Source organism: Corvus cornix, unplaced genomic scaffold, assembly GCF_000738735.6.
Source record: "Corvus cornix cornix isolate S_Up_H32 unplaced genomic scaffold, ASM73873v5 scaffold3, whole genome shotgun sequence".
NCBI lineage: Eukaryota > Metazoa > Chordata > Aves > Passeriformes > Corvidae > Corvus > Corvus cornix.
The window spans coordinates 64,716-86,664 of NW_024108688.1; the positions used below are offsets into that span (position 1 = coordinate 64,716).

The 21,949-nt window shown below is 55.1% G+C and overlaps 1 protein-coding gene across 1 annotated transcript; it reads left to right on the top strand.

The window, feature by feature from the left end:
• Positions 1–4,125: 4,125 nt before the first annotated feature.
• LOC120412208 (zinc finger protein 3-like) lies at positions 4,126–5,604 on the top strand. Its single transcript, XM_039572554.1, has 2 exons — positions 4,126–4,330; positions 4,518–5,604. The coding sequence occupies exons 1-2, from the start codon at positions 4,309–4,311 to the stop codon at positions 5,183–5,185; spliced, it is 690 nt and encodes a 229-aa protein (XP_039428488.1). The 5' UTR covers positions 4,126–4,308; the 3' UTR covers positions 5,186–5,604.
• Positions 5,605–21,949: the final 16,345 nt, after the last annotated feature.

Consider the following 21,949-nt stretch of genomic DNA (forward strand, 5'->3'; position numbering starts at 1 on the left):
CACCACAAACCTCCAAGAGGAGAACAACGGGGGGAGTGGGGGGAGGGGCGCGGGGGGGGGGAGGGAAATAGAGAAAAAACACAATAAAATAGGAAGAAAAAAAAGAAAGAAACGAAAATAAGAATAAGAGCAAAAATGAAGTAAAATAGAATATACAACAAGATAGCATAACGTACCTATGAAAAAAAGAAAATAACGGCAGGGATTGTTGTGTTGGGACTTTGGATTTCTTCTTCAAGCTCCGAGCCGGGTCTGAGCCAGAAACCGGAGGGCTGGCAGAGACATCGCTGCTGAGGGGCTGAATATTTGCAAGATTAAAGGATCAAGGAACACCTTGAGTTTGCAGCAGTCCCAGCGCACGCGTTCGATTCGCTCATTTCAAGGTGAAAGCTCAGCTCCACTTGTGACTCTGCTTTGTAGCGATGAATGGAAACATTCAAGGAAATTCCCCTAGAAAGAGCCCGGGAAGGTTCGTGCTGGGAGAGCTCCCTCGGGGCAGCCCCGGCTCCTGCCCTGCTTGAGTCCCTCTCGAGCCCGCTGTGCTTTCCAGCTGCTTCGCTCCAGCTGCCCCAAATGCCCGTGAATTGCACGGAACTGGAACAGATCCGAGTCCTCGTGGCTCGGGCTAAGGGCAGGGAGAGCTCACTCAGGGATCGCCATGGCGGCCACAAGAGCCCCGCCGTGGGGAGATGAACTGGATTTGGGACGGAGGGGATCAGAACAGGAGAGTGAGGAGTAAAATAAACCCCGGTACAGAACCTTCCCCCGACCTCTTTCTCCTTGCCGGACTTCACTTTATCCGCGGCTCCTCCCTGCTGTGCCCAGCGGGGCAGGGAGAAGGGATGGGAATCGCGGTCAGTTCGTGCCGCTGCTTCGCCCTCGGGGACAGGAATCCTTCCCTGCTCCGGAGCGGGATCCCTCCCATGGGCTCAGTCCCTGCCCTGGCCAGCGGGGGGTCCCTCCCATGGGCTCAGTCCCTGCCCTGGCCAGCGGGGGTCCCTCCCATGGGCTCAGTCCCTGCCCTGGCCAGCGGGGGGTCCCTCCTCAGCCGTGCGGTCACTCCCCGGCCCGGCCCTGAGGCGCGGGGCAGCCGCGCTCCGGCCCCGTCAGCGGCACCGCCGCTTCGTGCCGGGCAGGAGCGGCAGAAGGAGCCGGGCGGCGGCGGGGGCTGAATCCCGGCAGGAGGAGGAAGAAGAGGAAGGGGCCGGGGCCGCCTGCGGTGTCCGATCCCCGGCAGCAGCGGCGAGGCCTCGGGGAGCGGCGGCGGGCGGGGCCCTTTGGAGCCGCTCCGAGGCCTTGGTGCCGCCGCGGGTCCCAGTCACTTCCACTTGCCCCAGCTGCCCCTAGCTTGGTCCCAGCTCCCCCCAGCACATTCCCAGTTGCTTCCAGTACCCACCCAAATGGTCTCAGGTACTCCCAGTATATCCCAGTAGTGCTGAACATTCTCGTAGTCATTCCCAGGCACTCCCAGTTGCCTCAGCATGGTTCACTTGCCCCCAATATTATCCCAGTCACTCCCAGTACATCCCAGTTGTCACCAGCATGCACCCTGTCATTCCCCGTTGCTCCCAGTTCCTCCCAGTGTGTGCACAGGTGGCTCCCAGCATGGGCCTGGCAGCTCCCAGTAACCCCCAGTCAGGGTCCATTCACACCCACCATTATTCCAGTGTCATTGTAGCCACTCCCACTATGACCCCAGTCACTCCCACTCACTCCCAGTATGATGCCAGTGGCCCCCAGTGTGATCCCAGCTGCTCCGTGTCAATGCCAGCATGACCCCAGGAGCCTCCAGTACGATCCCTGTGACTCCCTGTCTCTCCCAGTATATCCCAGTCACTCCCACCTCCTCCCAGGTGCTTTCAGCATGATTCCAGTTGCTCACAGCCACTCCCAGTCAATGCCAGTATGATTCCAGTCACCCTCAGTGTGATCCCAGTCTCACCCACTATGGATCCAGCTGCTCCCACTGTGCTCCCAGTATGAACCCAGTTGCCTACAGAGTAGTTGCAGTTCTTCCCAGTTCCTCCCAGTATGATCCCATTTGCCCCTAGGATAGTCCCAGTCCCTCTCAGTGTGATCCCAGTCACACCCAGTTGCCCCCAGTGTAGATCCACTGCATCAGGCCAGCTGTTCCCATTGTGGTTCCAGTCACTCCAGTATGGTTACAGACACTCCCAGTAGATCCCAGTTGCCCTCAGCATGCTCCTAGTCATTCCCAGTCACTCCCAGTGTCCCCAGTAAGGTTCTAGTTACCTCTGAATGATCCCAGTCTTTCCCAGTTTCTCCTACTTACCTCTGGGGCTATCCCACTTTCTGTCAGTGTCCCAAAGTGTGGTCCCAGCTGCTCCCAGTATGGTCCCAGTTGTCCCAGTTGTGGTCTCAGTCCCCTCAGCATGGTTCCAGTACTTTCCAGTGTATCCTAATTGCTCCCAATGTGTCCACATTTTCCTTCCAACATGGGCCCAGTAACTCCCAATAACCCCCAGTCAGGTTCCAGGGACAGCCACTGTAATCCCAGTGGCTCTCAGGATGATCCAATAGGACCCAGAGTCACTCCCAGTATGGTTCCAGTCACTTCCAGGATGATCCCAGTCACTCCCAGTATCATGCCAGGTTCCCCAATCCTGATCCCAGTTGCTCCCTCTCAATGCCAGTATGATCCCAGTAGCCTCCAGTATAATTCCAGTCACTTCCTGCCACTTCCTGTATCATCCCAGTTGCTCCCAGTCACCCCCAGTATGGTCCCTGTCACTCCCAGATACTCCCAGTATTATTCCAGTCATGCCCAGAGTGACTCCCTGTCACTCCCAATCTGGGCCCAGTGGCTCCAAGTCTCTCCCAGTATGGTTCCAGTCACGGCCAGCACCTTTCCAGTCTGATTCCAGTAGGATCCTAGGCACTCTCACACACTCCCAGTACTATTTCAGTCATTCCCAGTATGATCCCAGGCAGTCCCAGCAGGATCTCAGTATGACCCCAGCATGGGCACAGCTGCTCCCATTATCATCCAGTGTGGTTCCAGTTGCTCCCATTTACCCCCACTGTGGTTTCAATCTCTCCCAGTGCATCCCAGTTGCTCCCAGCATGTTCCCAGTCACTCCCTGATGCCTTGAGCTGCTTCCAGTGTGATCCCAGTGTCTCACAACCACTCCCAGTCACCCTCCGTGCAGTCCCAATTTCTCCAAGTAGGGTCCAGTATGATCCCAGTCTCCCTCCGCATGGGCCCAGCTGCTCCCACCGTGATCCCAGTTGGATGCCAGTTGCCCCCACCATGGTTCCAGTTGCTCTCTGTTCCTTCCAGTGTGATCCCAGTTGAATGTGATTCAGTATAGTCCCAGTCACATCCCACATGACCCAAGTCCTTCCCAGCATGGTCCCAGTCATGCCCTGTTGCCCTCAGTGTAGCCCCATTTCTCCCCAGCATGGTCCCAATTGTTCCCATTGTGGTTCCAGTCGTTCCCAGTATGGTTGACAGACGCTCCCAGTATATCCCAGCTGCCCTCAGCATGCTCCTAGTCATTCCCAGTCACTCCCAGTGGCCCCAGTAAGGTTCCAGTTATCCCAGTACAAACCAGTCAGTGCCAGTGGTGCCACTGCTGGCATCCCCCAGCCCTCTCTGCATTCCCCCTCCCGGTTCTCCAGGCTCCCGAGAGGAGCCCCAAGGGCTGCAAGTCCCCACGCAGGGTCCCCAGCAAGGCCCAGTTTGGATCTACAACCCCCAGTGTTCCCAGTTTCCCTCTCCTTTTCCCCGGGCCGGGTTCCCCCGCCCCCAACAGGTGGGAGCAGCCGAGAGCCCCGCGCTGCCCATCCCGACCTGTCCTGGCTCCATCCCCGCTGCTCCCGTGGGCTGCGAGGGGCTCGGGAACGGGGCAGGAGGAGGAGGAGGAGGGATGGGAGAGGACCCTCAACAGCCTGGAGAGGGGCAGGGGGACTCCTTGGAGCCAATCACCCCCAGCATTCCTAAGTGGGGAGACAGAAGAGGGGGGAGCTTTTTGGATTCCTGGGACTCCCAGCAGCCTGGGGAGGGCGGGGACCAAGTAGAGAGGGGGACCCCCAATACAAGCGTGACCCCCAGCAGCTGGGACAGGGGGAACCCTGAACACCAAAGGGGAGGGACCACAGGGAACTCCTGGGAGGCTTTTCCTGAGCAGGTTTTTATGGACACACGATGCCTGGTGGCTTCTAGAGATGGACTTGGGCAGAGGGACCTTCAAACTCAATGTGCTCATCCCTTGTTTTCCCCCAGACCAGGATTTCCCATTCCCAAACCTTGGTCAGATATAGGAGGAGGCTGCGAGGAAGAGGAAGATGCCCCGGGACACCCAGGCAGGTGAGGAGGAAGTCACTGGCCCCTTTCCCCCTCTCTCCTGCTCCATCTCCCAGCCCAGCATCGCCCCCGGCTGCAGGACAACCCCGCTGCCGACGCCGTCCTGCTGGGGACGGACTGGGGGGATCTCCTTCCCCTTCCCTGTGGCACAGAGGCAAATCCCATCCTCTCCTTGTCCTTCCTCCCCCAGACAAGGAGCTGAGGATGGAGCCCAGGGAGGACAAATCCCCGCAGGAGAACCTGGTGGAAGAGGCCGTTTTGAGCGGCTCCATGGTGCAGGAATCCAATGGGGTGGAAAAAGCGCGGAGACCCCGCAGGAGGAGGGGCTGCAAACGCAGCCCAGGGTGCTCTGAGGAGGAAAGACCAACCCTGTGCCGGGAAGGCAGCCAGAGATCGAGCCAGAGCTCAGACCTGGTGGTCCATGAGCGGCTTCACACTGGGGAGAAGCCCTACAAGTGTGTGGAATGCCGGAAGAGCTTCAGCCAGAGCTCCCACCTGATTGCCCACCAGAGGATCCACACTAGGGAACGGCCCTATGAGTGTAGGGAATGTGGGAAGAGCTTCAGAGAGAGCTCCCACCTGATCGTCCACCAGCGCATCCACACGGGAGAGAGGCCCTACGAGTGTTCCGAGTGTGGGAAGAGGTTTCAGACCAGCTCCAATCTCCTCCTGCACCAGCGGATTCACACAGAGGAGAGGCCCTTCCGCTGCCCGACTGCAGGAAGGGCTTCAAGCACAACTCCACTCGTCAGGCAGCAGCACATCCACACTGGGGAGAGGCCCTACGAGTGTCCCCAGTGTGGGAAGAGCTTCTCCAGGAGCTCTCACTTGAGCAGACACCAACGGAGACACCGGTAAGGGAAGCCCTGCAAGTGCCCCGAGTGCAGGAAGAGCTTCATCCTCTACTCCAGCTTCATCCCCCAGCAGAGGACCCACGTTTGGCAGAGCCCTGCTGACCCACATTCCCCATGATCCAGTTTGGGAAGAACTCTGGCTGGTGTTCTCCTCCTGGATCCCTGTAGGCACCTGGGTGAACACAGGGGCTGGAACATCCATTGGGACTCTGACTGAAACATGAGATTCATTGGGAAGAGCTGATTTGTTGAGTTTACGGCCCAAAAATTCTCACCTGCTCTGTCCAGTTGTTTCTTCTGGTGGCATCCAGCAATCCTGGATGATCTTGGAGGTCTTTTGCAACCTAAGTAATTTCTATGTTAATCCCATTGGAACAACCAAAATTGGGGTAGAAATAAATAAATGAAACAAAGAGATCCAAAGCGGTACCATTTTCCCGGTATTTGGGGATGAATTTGGGGTTCAGGGGAATATTCGGGAGGATTTGGGTGTTGTGAGGCCATGGGCTGGGCAGACGGGGCCACGATCTCGTAGTTGTGCTGGCAGAACGTGTCCACCTGAGCCTGTCTGTTCTCCAGGGCTTGCGGGTGTCTGTCCCAGTCCCTGGCCTGGGTCTCCCCGTTTGGGGTGTGCCCCCCAAAGTGCCCAAATCGCTGCTGAAGTGCCTGAGCTGCTCCTGGCTGGGGATGTTCCTGTCCACCAAGCTCTCCTGGTCAGTGCCATGGGGGGCTGGGAGGGGATTGAGGGGCTCGTGGGGGGATTGGGAGGGGCTTCTGTCACTCTTGATGGGCATTTGTGGTGCTTGGAGGGGGCTTTTGGGGTGGTCGTTGAGGGAGTTTTGGGGATCTTGCCTTGGCTGTGTGTCTTGGAGAGAATTTGGGTGGTTCTTGGGGTCATTTATGTTGCAGGGAATGGTTGGGGGGGTTCCTGGCACAGAGCTGTGGGGTGGTTTGAGGGGTCTGGGAGTGGCTGTGGGGCTGGGAGGGGGTTTTGGGGTGCTTGTGATCCCCCAGAGCCCCAAAACTGCCACCAGACCCTGCCCCCCAAGATGCTGCTGGGGTTTTGGGGGCTCCATGTTGGGGTTCATCCTCCTGGCACTGTGGGAGAAGGTGAGGGGTGTCCCCAGGGGCCGTGCGTGTCCCCCCCATAGCGTGTGTGTCCCCCCATCCCGGTGTCACCCCCTTTTCCCTCCCCACAGGGCTCCTGCCCCAGCCCCTGCTGCTGCCGGGAGGGAATTTGGGGAGGGGGCAGAGGGGGTGCGCAGACCCCGCCGGGGGATGACCCCGGCCCAGTGCCCTTCGGTCAGCACCGAGCTGGGCTTGGGGCCGCAGGAGGAAGAGGCCGATGGGAAGCAGATCCTGCAGGGGGGACAGGGCTTGGGCTCAGGGCAAGGTCCTGCCCTGCACACCTGGCTCAGGTGTGAGCCTGCCCCGGGAAGGGAGCGGGACATTCCCATCCCCACGGATCAGGGCTGGGAGCAGCGCTGGGAGCACGGACATGGAAATCCTGGGAGCCACTGGGACCGCACTGGGGGGTGAATTATCCCCCCCAGCACCTTTCCAGGCCGCCCTGCGAGCTGAGAAATGCTCGCTGGGCCTCGGCCTTGGCCAAGAGCCCCCGGGCTCAGCTGCTCTGAGCTCAGGCGCTGCCGGCTCCCGCAGCCCGCCCAGGGCCGCCCTGCCCGTGCCGGGGCTGTGCTGGAATTCTCTGCTGCTGCTGGGCCACTCGGGGGGTCTGGCCCAGCAGGAAAGGTGACCCTGAGCCAGGAGCTTTCCTTGGCCGCAGCAAAGCCTCGGCACGGAAAGACCTTCCCAGCGCTGTGCCCTGGGCCGGGAGGGATTGTGCCACCAGAGCTGTCCCTCCATTTCTTCTGCCAGGCAGCTTTAGCACATGAAAAGTGGAGAAGCCAGAGCTGCCTCTCAGCTTTCCGCAGTCCTGCAGAGGAATCCAGAGGTGTGGGAAGCAGCCTGGGAACAGGGTTGAGGTGCCAGGGCAGGGGAATTGAGAGCCCTTTCCTCCCGCGTGGGCCCAGGCTCTGGCCCTTGCCCTTTGCAATGGCCCTGCAGCTGCCAGAGGGGCCTTTTTGGCTCAGCTGAGAGCAGTCCTGCTGCAAGGCTGTCCTCGAGCTGCTTGGGCTGCACATGTGCCCAGGGAATGCTCATTGCTTGCAGTCTCAGGCGCTGTGGGTGTGCAGGTGTAACTACTGCAGGAGGGAACAGCTCTGCTGGGGGCAGTTCTCTTTTTCTTGGTGGTTTTTCTGTTGAATGAACGTTCCCTGCCAGCTCTGGGCAGAGCTCTGTAGCTGTATGTGCCACTTGTCTGTGGCACTGTGGCTCAGGAGGTGGCCAAGGGGAGCTTGGCCGAGGTGTGGGCAGAGGAATGGCCATCAGGCCAGGCTGGGGGGTCAGCGGCCGGTCAGTTGCGTTGCGTGGCCGCGGCTCTGGAGGCTTGTGTGGGAGCGTGTGCAGGGCTGGAAGGCTGGGGCTGCCGCCGCTGTGTCCCAGAGCCGGGAAGGCCGGGGCTGGCCCGGCCCTGGCCCGGCCCCGCCAGCTCTGCCAGCTGCCGGCGGGGACACAAAGGGCAGCTCCGAGCTGCGGCCGCTGCGCTGCGGCCGCACAAAGGCAGCGCCCGCAGAGCTGCCAGGGCAAGGTGCTGGCCCTGGCTCGGGGCTGGGCCGGGGCCAGCGGCAGAAAATCAACTTGCAGCTTGGGCCCCGCAGCAGGGAGGAGCAGCAATTGCTGGCTGAGAGAGACTCTTGCCAAGGGCCTGCGGGGCCGGGCCCCAGGGAACGGCTTCCCGCTGCCCGAGGGCAGGCTGAGATGGGATGTGGGGCAGCAATGGTTCCCTGGCAGGGCGCTCAGGGCCTGGCACAGGCTGGCCCCAGAAGCTGCGGCTGCCCCCGCATCCCTGCAAGTGTCCCAGGCCGGCTCGGCCATTGGGGCTTCCTGCCCACGAGGGCTGGGCTGGGCTGGGCTGGGCTGGGGCTGCTGAGGGCGGGATGGGCTCTGGCTGAGACAGCTGAAGGCTGCGCATGATGAGGCCGGGGGGACCCCGTTGCTCAGTGGGTTCTGGGCTATCCCACATTCCTGAAGGGATGTCAGGGTATGTCCCGTTCCTGAGGCAGTTTTGGGGTCCCCCCAATGCTTCGGGAGGGGTTCTGAGAGGGGGGCTCTGGTACTTGGAAGGGGGACCTATTGTCACGGGGAGCCCATTTTGGGAAGGATGCTGCTGTTTCTGGCAATGTTGAGAGGTTCTGAATGGGCTGTGGGGCCCTGGCTCTCATTTTGGGACTTGAGGTGAGCCCATGGGCACAGCAAGGGCTGAGGAGAGGTTCCAAGCTCCCATTTGGGATGGAGGGATTGAGCAGGTGCCTCCAATCAACTCAATGCCAGCCCCAATGTGTCGATGGCAGCCCCAAATGGCTCGATCCGTCAGCCCCAAGCTCCGTGTGTGGGAGTCAGGAAGCACAGAAGGGGATTGGTGTCCAGGAGGGGTGGGGTGGGAATGGATGGGATGGGATGGGATGGGATTGGGATGGGATGAGATGGGATGGGATGGGATGGGATGGGGTGGGGTGGGGAGGGATGGGATGGGATGGGGTGGGATGGGATGGGGTAGGGTGGGGATGGGGTAGGGTGGGGATGGGGTGGGGTGGGGATGGTATCATGGGAGTGGAAATGAAGTTTGGGAGTGATGGTGTGGTTTTGGGCACTTTGGCGTGTGTCACTCCAGGGAGGGAAAGCAGGAGCCGCTTTTGGGGAGACTCCTGCTCTTTTTGACAATCTTGGGGCCTCTAAGTGGCTTCTAGGAGGTTGCAGGGAATTTGGGGAAGGTTCAGTAAACCCCCTGCAATTTAGGGGGCTGAGGTGAAGTTCCCCACATTTTGGGAGGGTGAGGGGACCCCAGCTGGGAGGGGATCCTGCTGCTTTGCACCCCTTCGATGGGGTGAGAAGTGGCTTGACAAGCTAGAAAGAAAGAAAGAAAGAAGGAAAGGCGGAAGAAAAGTTCAATAGAAGTAAGAAAAAAAGAAAGGAAACAAGCAGGAAAGCAACAAGAAACAGAAAAGAAAAGAAAAAAAGAAAGAAAACAAAGGGAAAAAAGATCAAAACAAAAAAGAAAGAGAGATAGGAAAAAAGAAAGGAAGGAAATGGAAAGACAGAAATCAACAAGAAAATGAGAAAAGGAAAAGGCAATGGCAAGAAGAAAGAAAGGATGAAAATTTGTTCTTAATAAATATGAAAGAAAGAAAATGAATGGAAGAGAGAAAGGGAGAAAGAGAAAAAGCAGCAATAAAAGGTAAGAGAAAAAAAAAAGAAATGGAAAAAAATAAGCAGAAAAATACAAAGGAAGGAAGGGAGGAAGGTAGGATGGAAGACTAAATAAAAGAAACCAACAAGAAAAAAGAAAAGAAAAAAGAAAGAAAGGAAGAAAATAAAAAAGGAAGGATGCAAAGAGAAAGAGAGAAAGAAAGAAAGAAAGACCAAAAAAAGGGGGGGAAAGATAGCAAAACCAGAAAGAAAACAAGAAAGCAAGCAAGAAGATAGATTAAAAAACAGGGGGAAAAGGAGAAAGAAAGCAAAAAGATAAAAAAATGAAAGAATGGAAAAAAGAAAGAGAAAAAAAAAGAAAAAGCAAGGAAGTAAGAAGGAAAGCAGCAAGAGAAGGAGAAAGAAAAGGAAAAAGAAAAGCAGAAGAGCAGAATACGAAAAAGAAAGAAAGAAAGAAAGAAAGGAAGGAAGAAACAAAGCAGAAAGAAAGAGAAAGAAAGAAAGAAAGAAAAAAGAAAAAGGAAGAGAGAATGAGAGAAAGCCAGAGCAAGAGAGAGAGAAAGAAGGGAAGAAAAGCAAGAAGAGAAAAGAGGGAGGGAGGGAGGGAGGGAGGGTGACCTCAAGGATGAGAAGCTCTTCCTCAGCCTGGGCACCTTCTTCAAAGACACGCTCCACGCCCCATGTGCAGGTGAGTGCACAGCCAGGGGGATGCTCCCAGAGCTGGGCATGGCACGGCCTGGCCGGGCACCAAAGGTTCCCCCTTTGCTGGGGCGGCTGCAGCCAATTCTTCAGTGGCTGCCAAGCTGCTTTTGGGCTCTGGGCAGCTGCTGAGGAGGTGGATGTGCCATGGCTGGCTGCAGGCTGGGCACATGTCCTGCCCTCCTGCTCTGCTCCCAAAGGCAGCAATGCTGGGCAGCTTTGGGCCCAGCTCTGAGCGCGGCCAGCACGGCCTGGGCACTGCGGGCGGCTGGGACAAGGGGACAGGAGGCTTCAGCTGACGGGCAGCTTCTGGTTTCTCTCCTTGCAGCCGGGCTCTGCCGATGCTGAGGCTGCTCCGGGCTCTGCCAGGGCTCTGTTGGGGCTCAGCCCTGGGCACGGCTGGGCCCGCTCTCCCCTCACAGGGCTCTGACACCTTTGCATCAGACCAGCCCCTTGCGAGCACAGCGATGGAGCTTTCTGCTTTTGCAGGTGAGTGAGACTCTGGTGCAGGCCAAGAGATTGCACTCAGGGACACACATGCCACTGGCAAGAACCCAAACTCTCCACAGTGCCAGCGGAACGCCTGGATCTGCACAGGATGTTCTCTCTGTCCCACTCTTCCTTCCTTTTGGGCTGGAATTGTGCCATTGCACTTTCTTCCTCCTCTAGAAGTGCCACGAGTGGGCCAAAGCTGGCGAGTGGGCCGTGTTCCTGAGGCAGTGCAGTGTTGGGGTCCCTTCCCCCCTTCCATGTGGTCCTGGAAGAGGGGCTCTGGGGGCGAGGCACAGGGTTTCCCTAGCCCCTGGTCTGCCGCATTCCCCATTGGTTGTTTTGTGTTCTCCTGCCCGGCAAGGACCCTCGGGTCCTTTGATTGATGCAGTTTCCTTGGCATCCTCAGCCATGCGGCTGGGAAGATAAACATCTCTGAAAATATCCACCAAGAATTGGTCCATATGTTTCTTTTCCACGGGCCTCGTTGATACGCGTGTTGCAGTATCCGCACTGTAACAAATGATGGATTATGCAAGCAGTACGATCCCTGATCCCTAAGGACAGTGACTGATTTGTGAGTAAACTCTGGATTTCTCTTCTTGTTTGTGTTTTGCTGTTCCATCTCTAAACTATGGAGGAACCATGGAAAGACTCTTGGCTCTCAGAGCCGCATATGGACATTTATCTTAAATTTGAAAAGATTTTTGAACAACGATTTGTAAATTTTAGCTTAATTCAATCTCAAAAGGAACTGAAACATGGTTGTTTAAGAACTTCTTCTATGTTTCTTGGGGCTTGATTCTTATCAAAGACTTTTGGAAGACCATTTGGACAAAGTTAATTTCTGAGACATAATATATGCCGATGGAAGAATATTTTCGTGAATATTATTTAATTACTGAGACTGTTGAGCAATGTCAGCTGTGTCTTGGCGAATGGAAGTGTGCCTCAGAGACCATGCGGCCTCGGCCACGTGCACCAAGCGCTCTCCGAGCAGCAGTGAGGCAGCTCCCACCTGCGGGCAGAGCGACGCAAGCTGCAGCATTGGCAGTGGAGCAAGGTGTGGCAGGAGTGGTGCGACCCGGCGGTGGCCGCCCAGCCCGGCGCAGTGCGTGGTGGAGCGAGTCTCGTGAATGCCCGGCCGAGAGGGGCGGCATGCGGGCGGCGGCCGGTGGCGATGGCTGCGGAGCGGAGCCGTGCCCAGCCAAAACACACACTGGAGCAGGGTGAGGGGGGGGGCAGGGCACGGGGGCGGGTCATCGCCTGGGGGCCCGGCCGAGACGTGGGTGCGGCGCCAGGCAACGGCAGTGAAGCTGCAACCAGAGGAGGCAGCGCTCAGGGAGCTGAGCGGCGTGGCCCGGCCAGGTCTGCGCAGCCCCGAATGCGACCCCGGGAAGAGCACGCAGGCATGAGCAGCCCCGACGGCCCCGGCATATCTGGCAGCTCTGGCAGTTCCAACACAGGAGTGAGTGAAAACGAAAGTGAAACCAGGAATGCAGCGAAACAGAAAACAGCAGCCATTTGGAAAAAAGGAAAAAATCATCATAGCTAAGGTTTTAGGAATAGTAAAATGGTATAATGTTAAACAAAATTATGGTTTTATAACAAGATGTGGCAACCAGGAAGACATATTCTTTCATAGAACTGCTATTAAAAAGAATAACCCCAAAAAATACATCCCAAGCATAGGAGATGGAGAGGTGGTGGAATTCAAAATTGTGCAAGGTAGAAAAGGGTTACAAGCAGCGGAGGTCACTGGGCCTGATGGTGTTTCTGTGAAAGGCAGTATATGTTCTAAAAGTCGTAGTCATGTTAGATAACATCCCCATTATGAGCCCCCCCTACAGTCTCCCTTTCCTAATCCTACCTTCCCCCTTTATCCTATATCCTATTATCCCCAGTGTATTCCCAATCGATTTTTTCACCCACGGTTTCCCTCACAAAACCATACCTTTACCAATTGTTTCCCCAAAAATCCCTTTCCAATGCTGAGTGGGGGATGAAGAGGGGGAGGGAAGAAATTGACTATTGTTGTTTAGAGTTCTAACAGGTACATATGGAAGAAAACTTCTCCTGCTTCAGTTTCCCCACAAAGCATGCTTGGAGAGTCCTGTCTCACTTCTGTCAGCCTTAAGATCTTCCAGAGAATCTGTTTGGACATTTAAAGACTCAGGAGGGTGGCTTGTTTTGTTTTGAAACTGTTCTTGTTATGTTTATCCAGTTGTTTTCAATGTTAAGTTTTAAATCTTCTTTTTGTTAAAAATAAAGAGGTGAAGTGTTGGGGTCCCTTCCCCCCTGACATGGGGCTCTGGGAGAGGGGCCCTGGTGGGGGAGACATGGGGTTTCCCTAGCCCCTGGTAAACCTTGTTCCCCACTGGTTGTTTTATGTTCCCCTCTCCAGCAAGGACACTTGGGTCCCATGATTGAGCAGTTCCTCGGCAGAGCCCTGGACAGGTGGCAGGAAAAATAAACACCTCTGAAAATATCTACCAAGAATTGGTCCATATATTTCTTTTCCACGGGCCTTATTGATTGATACACATGATGCAGTATCCCCACTGTAAGAGTGCAGTCTGGAGCTGATGGATGAAGAATTGCCCTTCTCCACTGCCAAACCAAAGCAAAAAGCCCGAAGTCGGACTTTGCGTCTTTAAGAAAGCCCTGACAATTTCCAAGGAAATGTGCAGCTCATTGGCAGGGTGAGAAGGAAGGAAGGGCATCTTCTCAGAGAGTTGGGGTGGGACAGAGTTTAGGTTGCCAGTCCTGCTCGGAGCTGGCAGGGCACAGAGCCGTCCTCAAGCCCAGCCGTGCCCCACAGCAGTGTCTCAGGGCTGCTGTGCCAGGTTACGGTGTCATTCAGAGGCGCTCTGCAGCCCTCAGCTGTCCTCACTGCCGTGTTCCCATTGCCTTTTCCTTGGCCCTCCACCACGATGGGCTCTGTGAATCTTTTCCCAGCTCTGTGTCCAGAGCAGCTGTCCAAGAGCTGAAGGGAGCAGTGTTTAGAAGCAGTTCCAAGATTTCTAGGCAGGAAGGGGAGCTGGTGGCCATCCTTGGAACTTGCCGTGTTCATCAGGAGGGGGTGCTGGTTCTTTGGGAATATGGAACCATGGGAACACAAGAGTTTGGGAAAATCCCACTTCTCTGCAGATTTGTGCAAAGTGGGGAGCAGCAGAAACATATTTTGTCTGCTTTTGGGGACACAAGGTCCAAGGAGCTGCGGTGGCAGAGGGGGACCTGGGCTGGTGGCCGCTGAGGTCCTGTTTCAGGACATCCTGCAGTGGCACAGGACAGAGCTCCAAGGACCCACAACCACACTGCTGCAGTCTCTCTGGGATGCTGCACATCCTCCAGGAAAAGCTGCTGTCACACAATGCACTGGGATTGATAATCTCTATTTGCAGTGTTTTAGGCCCGTGTTTCAAACTGCAATAGTTTTACACTCATGACACAAGTCATGCCCAATCCATATTTCAATTTCCTACTGCTTCAACCACAACTTAAATTAACAGTATTGGAAACAAACCTCATAATCTTTAAAAAAGGCTGATGAGCTCTGTTAGATGGATCCACACCATCAGCACATTCACAAAGTAAATACCTGAGATCTCTTTTTAAAAGACCTCTTCATCCAGAGTTACAGAAGATTTTTCACGACACATTTGGGGTTTGATTTTATCTTTCATAGTTTTTAATGTTTTTTCTTTTCTTTTCTTTTCTTTTTTCCTAAATTTTAAACTGAAACCACAACCTGAAAAAGGAGTGTCCTTTGCTCCTTGTTCCCGTGTGGAGCAGCTCCCTTCCTGCTGGCTGAGCTGCTCAGGCAGAGCCCGGCAGCTCCTGACCCTGCAGGGCTGAGGCTTTTCCCCGTTGCTGTGCACAGAGTGATGGAGCAGCACTGCTGAACACGGTGTGGACACGCAGAGGGACCAGAAGCAGCTGCCTTTGTCCACCTGAAGCTCCCAGGCCCAATCTCTGAGCAGACAGGGCTGGAAGAGACTCGCAGGCTCCCTGTTTGCTGTGCTGCCCCACTCGTGAGCGGCCCAGCTTTGCGTGAGGCACAGGGAGAACAAGGGGCAGCTCCCTGCCAGCCCCGCAGCCCAGGCACCCCTCAGGCCCCAGGGCTTGGGGCACTGTCAGCACCCGCTGCTCCAGCGCCCGCTCCTGCTGGCACTGACAGCAACACCCAAACTGTGGCTGATCCCGAGGGAGCAGCAGCAGGGCCTGGATCTGATCCCTGACTCTGGGCAGGGCTGGACAAATGACCCCCACAGCAGCAGCAGCAGCAGCAGCAGCAGCAGCAGCAGCAGCAGCAAATGGAGCTGACTTTCAGCACAGCCCCTGCCACTGTTGCCTCCCGTTTGCAGCGGTGTCACAGCAGCCTGGGGCACCTGGGAGCCCTCAGTGCCAGCAGGAACTGGAGATGGCAGCCCTGGGCTCCTGGAGGGTGTGCAAGGAGCAGAGGTGGGCACTCCCTGTCCATGTGGAGCTTCCAGGTGGCAAAGGCTGCTGTGAGCAGGCAGCTCCAAGGGCAGAGAAAGGAGGGTCTCAAGCACTTGATCTGTGCCAGTTCCACAGCCCTGGGCAGCAGCCACCGAGCCTCAGGGGCACAGAGGGCACAGCAAGAGGGACAAAAGCAGTCAAGTGCAGAGCCTGGGAAGGGCAAGAGCTGGGAGCAGGAACAGCTGCTTCATTGCACTCTTGGAGAAAGCTCTTGGCTGTTTCAAAGCCCTGAGAGGCGTGAAGGGCACAGAGGAGGCCACAGCAAACAATGCTCCTGTTTTCACAGCCTCCCCTCTCCGTGTGCCAGAAGGAATTGGATGAACTGTATTCTTCTCTCTGAGTCGTCTCGTTCAGCATGAGCAGCTCAGCACCAGGAGCTGAAGGAGCTGAAGCCTTAGGGCACAAGAGCTGAGCAAGAGTAGACTTTTGGGCAAAGCAATGCTGGTTCCATGGACCTGGCTGAATGCAGCAGACAGAATCCTGGAATTATAGAATCCTTCCTGCTGGAAAAGACCTCTGAGCTCATCAAGTCCAACCATTAACCCAGCACTGTTGAGCCCAGCCCTAAACCATGTCCCTGAAGTGCCAAGGCCTGAACAAGAGGCCTGACTGAGGCCTGAACAACAGGCCCTGAGCCAAAGGTGACCTCTGGATGAACCTCCCAACCAAAGGTTATCTTTGTATCTGCTCATTACTGAAATATGCATGATCATTACCACTGTGATAGATTTATGTACTCATTAGTGAAACATGTATTGGCCTTTCTGTGTTTAGAAGCCGGACAAGGCCATGAAATCCGACATCTGGCCTTGTTTGGGGCTGTATGGTCAAAGTCAACTCCCTTGGCTCCTGCTTGAGCCCTGGCCAGGTTTAGGAGGAACCCAAGAGGAGGATGAAAGCAGATGTTCCTGCACTAGAAGTGCTGTCGGTTTGTTAGTCCAACACTATCAAAGCTGAGCCCTCTCACAGCGAGGTTGGAAGCCTCACCTGTGGGTGGAGGCACCTGCAGGAACTCCCAGTGTCTGCGAGTGGCTCCCCAGTCCTGGGCTGTGACAGCTTCCCTCAGCTGATGTGTGCATGTGGGTGATGGTAAAGTCTGAGGGTAACTGCTGCTGTCTCTTTCTTAATCACTACGGGCAATCTTTGGCAGTGATGATTGGGTGCATTGCTGAGCTTCTCCTTTTGTGATTCTTTGCTGCTTTGAACTTCTATAAATTACACAGTTGCTTCAGTTGGTGTCTGTGTGTTTGGTTGCCACGGCAGCCGACTGTGGCCCAGGGCTCCGTGCCCGTGTCCATGGCAGCAGTGCCCAGCCACGGGCCCTGAGTGCAGGTGACTCTGCCAATCCCCATGGCAGCGGGGCCAAGCGTTGGTGTCCGTGGCACCAAAGTGAGGAACGGGGCCCTGTGGCCGCTGCCGTGGCACCTGAGGGCATCAGCGAGTGTCACTGCAATTGTAGCTGGCACCAGCCCCGGCACCGCTCTGTCCTGAGGGCTGCCATGGCAGCCGAGGGCAGCCACAGGTCTGTGTGCAAGTGGCCACGGACCCTGACTGCAGCAATGGGCCCTGGAGTGGTTTCCAAGGGAACTGGAACTGCTGAGGGTTGCCATGGCATCCAACCCCCTGGGATGTCAGACAGCCACCCTGGGATGTCACAACCCATTCTGTGATGTCACAGCCTGCTCTGTGATGTCACACCCACTCAGTGATGTCATAGTCTACTCTATGATGTCAGACCTCTGCCCTGGGATATCACAGCTATATCTATGATGTCACAGCTCACTCCCTCTGTGATGTCACATAGCCATCCTGTGATGTCATAGCCACTCTGTGATGTCACACCAGCCATCTGTGATGTCACAGAGCTGGTCAGTGATGTCACTGTAGACTCAATGATGTCATACCCCCACCCTGTGATGTCACAACCCACTCTGTGATGCCACAGCCCATTCTGGGATGGCCCAGCCCGCTCTGTGACATCGCACCAATACCATGTGATTTCACAGCCCACTCTGTGACGTCACACAGCCCCTTTCTGACATCACAGCTGCTCTGTGGTTCTGTGACACAGGCACAGAGGTGTTACCAAACTTCAGTGAAACAAAACCTCCTCAGCACCAGTGCAGCACAAAGCCGCAGCATTCTTTATTGGGCTGGATGCACGAGGGGAGAGCCCCTCCCAAAGTCGTGTGTGCTGAGTTCAGGAATGTTCCTGTCTGCAGACTGTGTTTCACAGACACATTCTGAGATTGTCCCACAATAAACACACACATGATAAGCATTTCTCCAAAATCATTGCATATTTCCCCCACCCCTTTGCACATCCGTTCTTCTACCCTGGGGGCAGCATTTGTGTATCTACAATTCCCCCTTTTTGTTTGATAAGATAACAAATCTACTATTAATTCTAAATAGAAATCTACATCAGTTATTCATTCTAAATATGTCCTTAAGGCTTTAACTATCGGACTCTATAACAAGAAATTTAAAGTTCAGTCTCTGCTTGGGGAAGGACCATCCCAGTCTCTGCTTGTAGAAGGACCATCTGCCTGATGGTTGATATCTTGGTCATCATCAGAAGAGTCATTAGGCTGATGATCTACGTTCTGGCCGCCATTTGGATGGTTGGCATTCTGGCCATCATTTGTAGGTTGCCTGTTCTGCCTCTGGTGCCGTAGGGCAGGGTGAACGCATTTTTCAGGTAGCCACCGTACCCCAGTATCTGTGGAAAGGCAAGCATACCCATGACCCCAAACGATAAGCTCATGAGGGCCTTCTCACTGGTTAGTGAGTAAATTCCGTACCCAGACTTTTGCCCGGGGCAGCTGTCTCTCGCCTGCAGACTTCAATGAGAGAAAATGATTCAGAATAACAGGATTATTTGAATTTTGTGTTATTGTAAGGTGATTAATTGTATACAAAGCTTTTGCTAGTTGGCAGCAGTAACCAAATTCAAAGGTTCCTGTGAGAATCGCTGAAAAGCCATGATAACAGCCCTTAATTCAACTAACTGAGCAGAGTCTGACTCGGATTGGTGTGTTAATGAACCACTGCAAAGGCACTGCCCTTACGCACAGTGACCCCTGCTAAGAATTTGTCCCAGTCCGTATCCCCCAAGCTGCCAACACGTCCCGTCCCCAAAGGTTAAGGGAAGTGGTAGCAACATAAGGCCTAATCATAGCTGGGTGCCCCTCTGAGTCCTTTACCATCACAGGCCGTTTGCTTCAATAGCTCTGTGTGGTTCCTCCTAATCCTGCGATGGCCGATCCCACCGGGGCTAAAGGCCATGAGGGAGGCCATGCAGAGAAGGAGATGATGGTTACATCAGCACCTGTATCAATCAAACCTCGAAGCTGAATCCGGGGTGGACAGGCATTCGGCAGGATCAGGGTTCATGTCATTTGTGGCCTTTGATCAGAGATGTCTGCAGTCCAGAAGGCCTGCGGAAGTCCCGTAGATCCACTGCCGTTATCTTCATGAGTTTGTTGTTCTATCCTGGGGACACAAGACTTAAAAGGCACTAATTTAGCAAGGCAGGTTTTCTCAGGAATAGTTACGGGGGGGTTTTGTGTGGAGACCATAGCGCAAATTTGACCTTTAAAGTCAGCATCAATAACTCCTGAGTTCACTAAGATTCCTTGATGGGCAATGTCAGGTTTTCCCACCAGCATCACACTGGATCCCTGGGCTAAGGGTCCATATGCATCCAAGGGAACTTTATAAATACCGCTAGAGTCTAAGATGACTGCGGCTGCGGTGTGGATGTCAAACCCGTCTGATCCGTGGGTGCCGTCTGATCCCTGGGTGCTGTCTCTAGGGTGGCTGGGTAGGCCTGTGCCTGTACCTGTGCCACTCTCTGGGGGAGCGACTGCATCAGAGATCAATTCCCCCTCCTTGCAGCCCGGCGGAAGCTTCCCGACAAAGGCCGACCATCAGCATGAGTCTGGGATCTACAATAGTCCAAGCAATGCCCTGGCCTGCCACACCTCTTGCACTGGGGGATTGGTGTGTTTTCTTTTTGGCTCAGCTTTGGCCACTTCCGTTTTTTGGCCTGTTTTGGTTGCTTTAGTTCATGACCAGAAGATGTGTGAACAGGCTGCAGGAATGCAGCCAAAGCAGACCTTTTCTGGTTCCCAGATCCCACCTTAGTGCAGGCTTCGACCATGTCTGTTACCTCAGGATCCCCTGGTAAGGCATCTATGATTTTTCTGCACTCCTCATTTGCGTTTTCTCTCACTAACTGCCTTAACAACAACTGTCTTAACCCGTCATCCTCAACCTGCTTCTCGAGAGAAGCAGTGACTTTCTCTACAAAAGAGAGGAATGACTCTGATTTCCCTTGAACTATTTCAGTATATCGCTGTCTAGGCGCAGATATCTCTATGGTTTTCAACAGGGCAGCCATGCCAACCTGTTGAGCTTGCTGCAGGACGCTAGAGGACAAGTTACCCTGTAGACTGGGATCAGAGAAGGGACCAGTCCCCATCAAAGCGTCCACTCCTGCTGTCTGTCTAGGATCAGCAGCAGGGAGCTGCAAATTTGCTAATGCAGTCTTGCCAGCCAGCTTTCTCCAGGTTTTCTCAAGAACTGTAAATTGTACAGGTTGAAATAGAATTTGACCTAAGTGTCTGATATCAAATGGAGAAAGCAAATCTGTATTTATCACCCTTATTATTTGCATAACCTCAGCAGAACCTAGCCCATATTGTGCCACCTTGGATTGGTGGTCCTGGGCAACTTTCCAAGCAATTACCTCATGCTTGTCATGCTCCCCTGAATTTGGGAGAGCCTTATACACTGGGAAAGCTTGGATCTCCCCTTTTGGGGAACCAGTACCATCCTGAACTTCTGGCACAGCCTGCAGATGGAGTGTAACAGCTCCCCGGTTACCCCCAGAATCCTCAGATCTATTTGGCATTCAAAGTGTTTCCAGTAACCTCCAGTCACCCTCCTCCAATGCTCGCATCTTAACACACTCTAAGAAGCGATTGTAGTGGGTCGGACGCACTGTTACCGTGCAGTCCTGAAAGGTCCACAGGCGAGATCGGCGCAGCCTTTTCCTTTGCCGCGCGGCTACAGCCGCCTGACGACCTGGGGCCAGAACCTCATCTGCCTCACTGCCTGACGAGGAATCATCAGGCAAAGGCAACTCTGCGGTGCTGGGAGTGAACAGAGATGGACGGAAAGGGGCACTTTGGCTAAGTTCGCCAGAGCCAGAACAGACAGCACAGATTGCAGTTGGCTGTGCTGCAGTTTGGACAGCAGCCTCTTTACGGGATGCCGTCTCGGCTGGTCCTGATTGATCCGGTACTGAAGCCACTGCCGCTGTCTCTGGGGCTACGGCCACGCTCGGCGCCTTGCTTGTCTCTTGCACTGCAGCTGCGTTTGGTGCGGTCGCCACTTCCTCTCGTTCCCCAGCCGCGTTTGGTGCCACTGCTGGCCCGTGCTCCGTGGCCACTTTCAGCGCTGCCACTGGCCTGTGTTCCACGGCCGTGCCCGGCGCCGCCACCCCTGGCCAAGTCTCTGCGGCCGCTGCCACTTCCGGGTTTTCCCACGGCAGCGCTGCTTCCCGGTTCGCTGCGGGCCGCACCGCTTCCTGGTTTGGAGCCACGTCTCCCGCAGCCGGCGCAGGCGGTGCTGGGGGCGCTGGCTCGGCGCACCCTGCACGTCGGTGGCTCGGGCATCCGCTGCTCTAGCAAGCTGAACAGGTCCTCCATCCTTCGGGATAGGTTCGGTAACTCTGTCAGCAAAGGCAGATGCTGTATTAAAAGGTCAATGGCTCGGTTCTACAGCTGCGCAGAACAGTCCAGAGCCAGGGAGGGCAGCGGACCACACCCAGGGAGTCTAGGGGCAGGCACGCCCTGCGCTACGCCGGCTAAGAAGTTAGATCCAGGTGCATACGGAACCGAACTAGGAGCCGCTCTGGGGGTCCAAGTTGCTAAACCGCTAATCTGCAGCCCTGGATAAGCCGTGGCTGCCGCCAAGCCAAACAGCAAGGCAGGCTGTGTGCCCTCCCACTGCTCCGACCCCCCCGCCTCTGCCGGCGCAGGGTTCCTGGGGCCGTGTAGTCCTGCAATTGTGCAGGGTGAGGCAGCGCAGGCTCTGTCTGTGGAACCGGGGGGGTTTTTCTGGATCCACCATCATTTGCCCCGGAAGCCCAGTCAGCGGGGTCCCCCTCGGACATTCCTCCGTCACTCATCACTGAAATAGGCGATCCAGCCCTGCTATCACAGTCAAGGTCTGTCAGCAGAATAAATAACGAACGCCAGGTTTTGTATAATTCTAATGCTGCTGGGTCCCCAGACGGGAGCTCGTGTCGGACAGCACAGCCAAGTTCCTGCCATAAGGCAAAGTCCAGGGCACTATCTCTGTCCATGGAAATCCCTTTTAAAGTAGCCCAGTCTAATAATTCCCAAACTGAGTTTTCAGGAATGGAGGTGTGAAATATGCTAAACACACCTTTCCAGACCAGTACCACAGCGTCGGTTTGTGAGCCACTGTTCACAATTTCTCAGTTCTGTCGGACTTCCCAGCCCCAGGGGGGAAGGGGAACAGCGTACCTCTAGAGCAATTCAGCTTGGCTTGCAGCAGCAGGACATGTCAGAGAGTGCAGATCATGTCGGGCAGCACCAAATATTACCGCAGGCCTGGTTCCTACGGTATATCACCATGTCCCACAGCCATAGGGAGGAGGAGGAGGAGAGAAGATCCAGCAGGCAGGAATTGTGCAGCAAGATTGATTTATTTAATTATTTTACAAACTCTTTTATAGACTTTTTTCTTCATAGTCTAATTGGACAAAGGACCC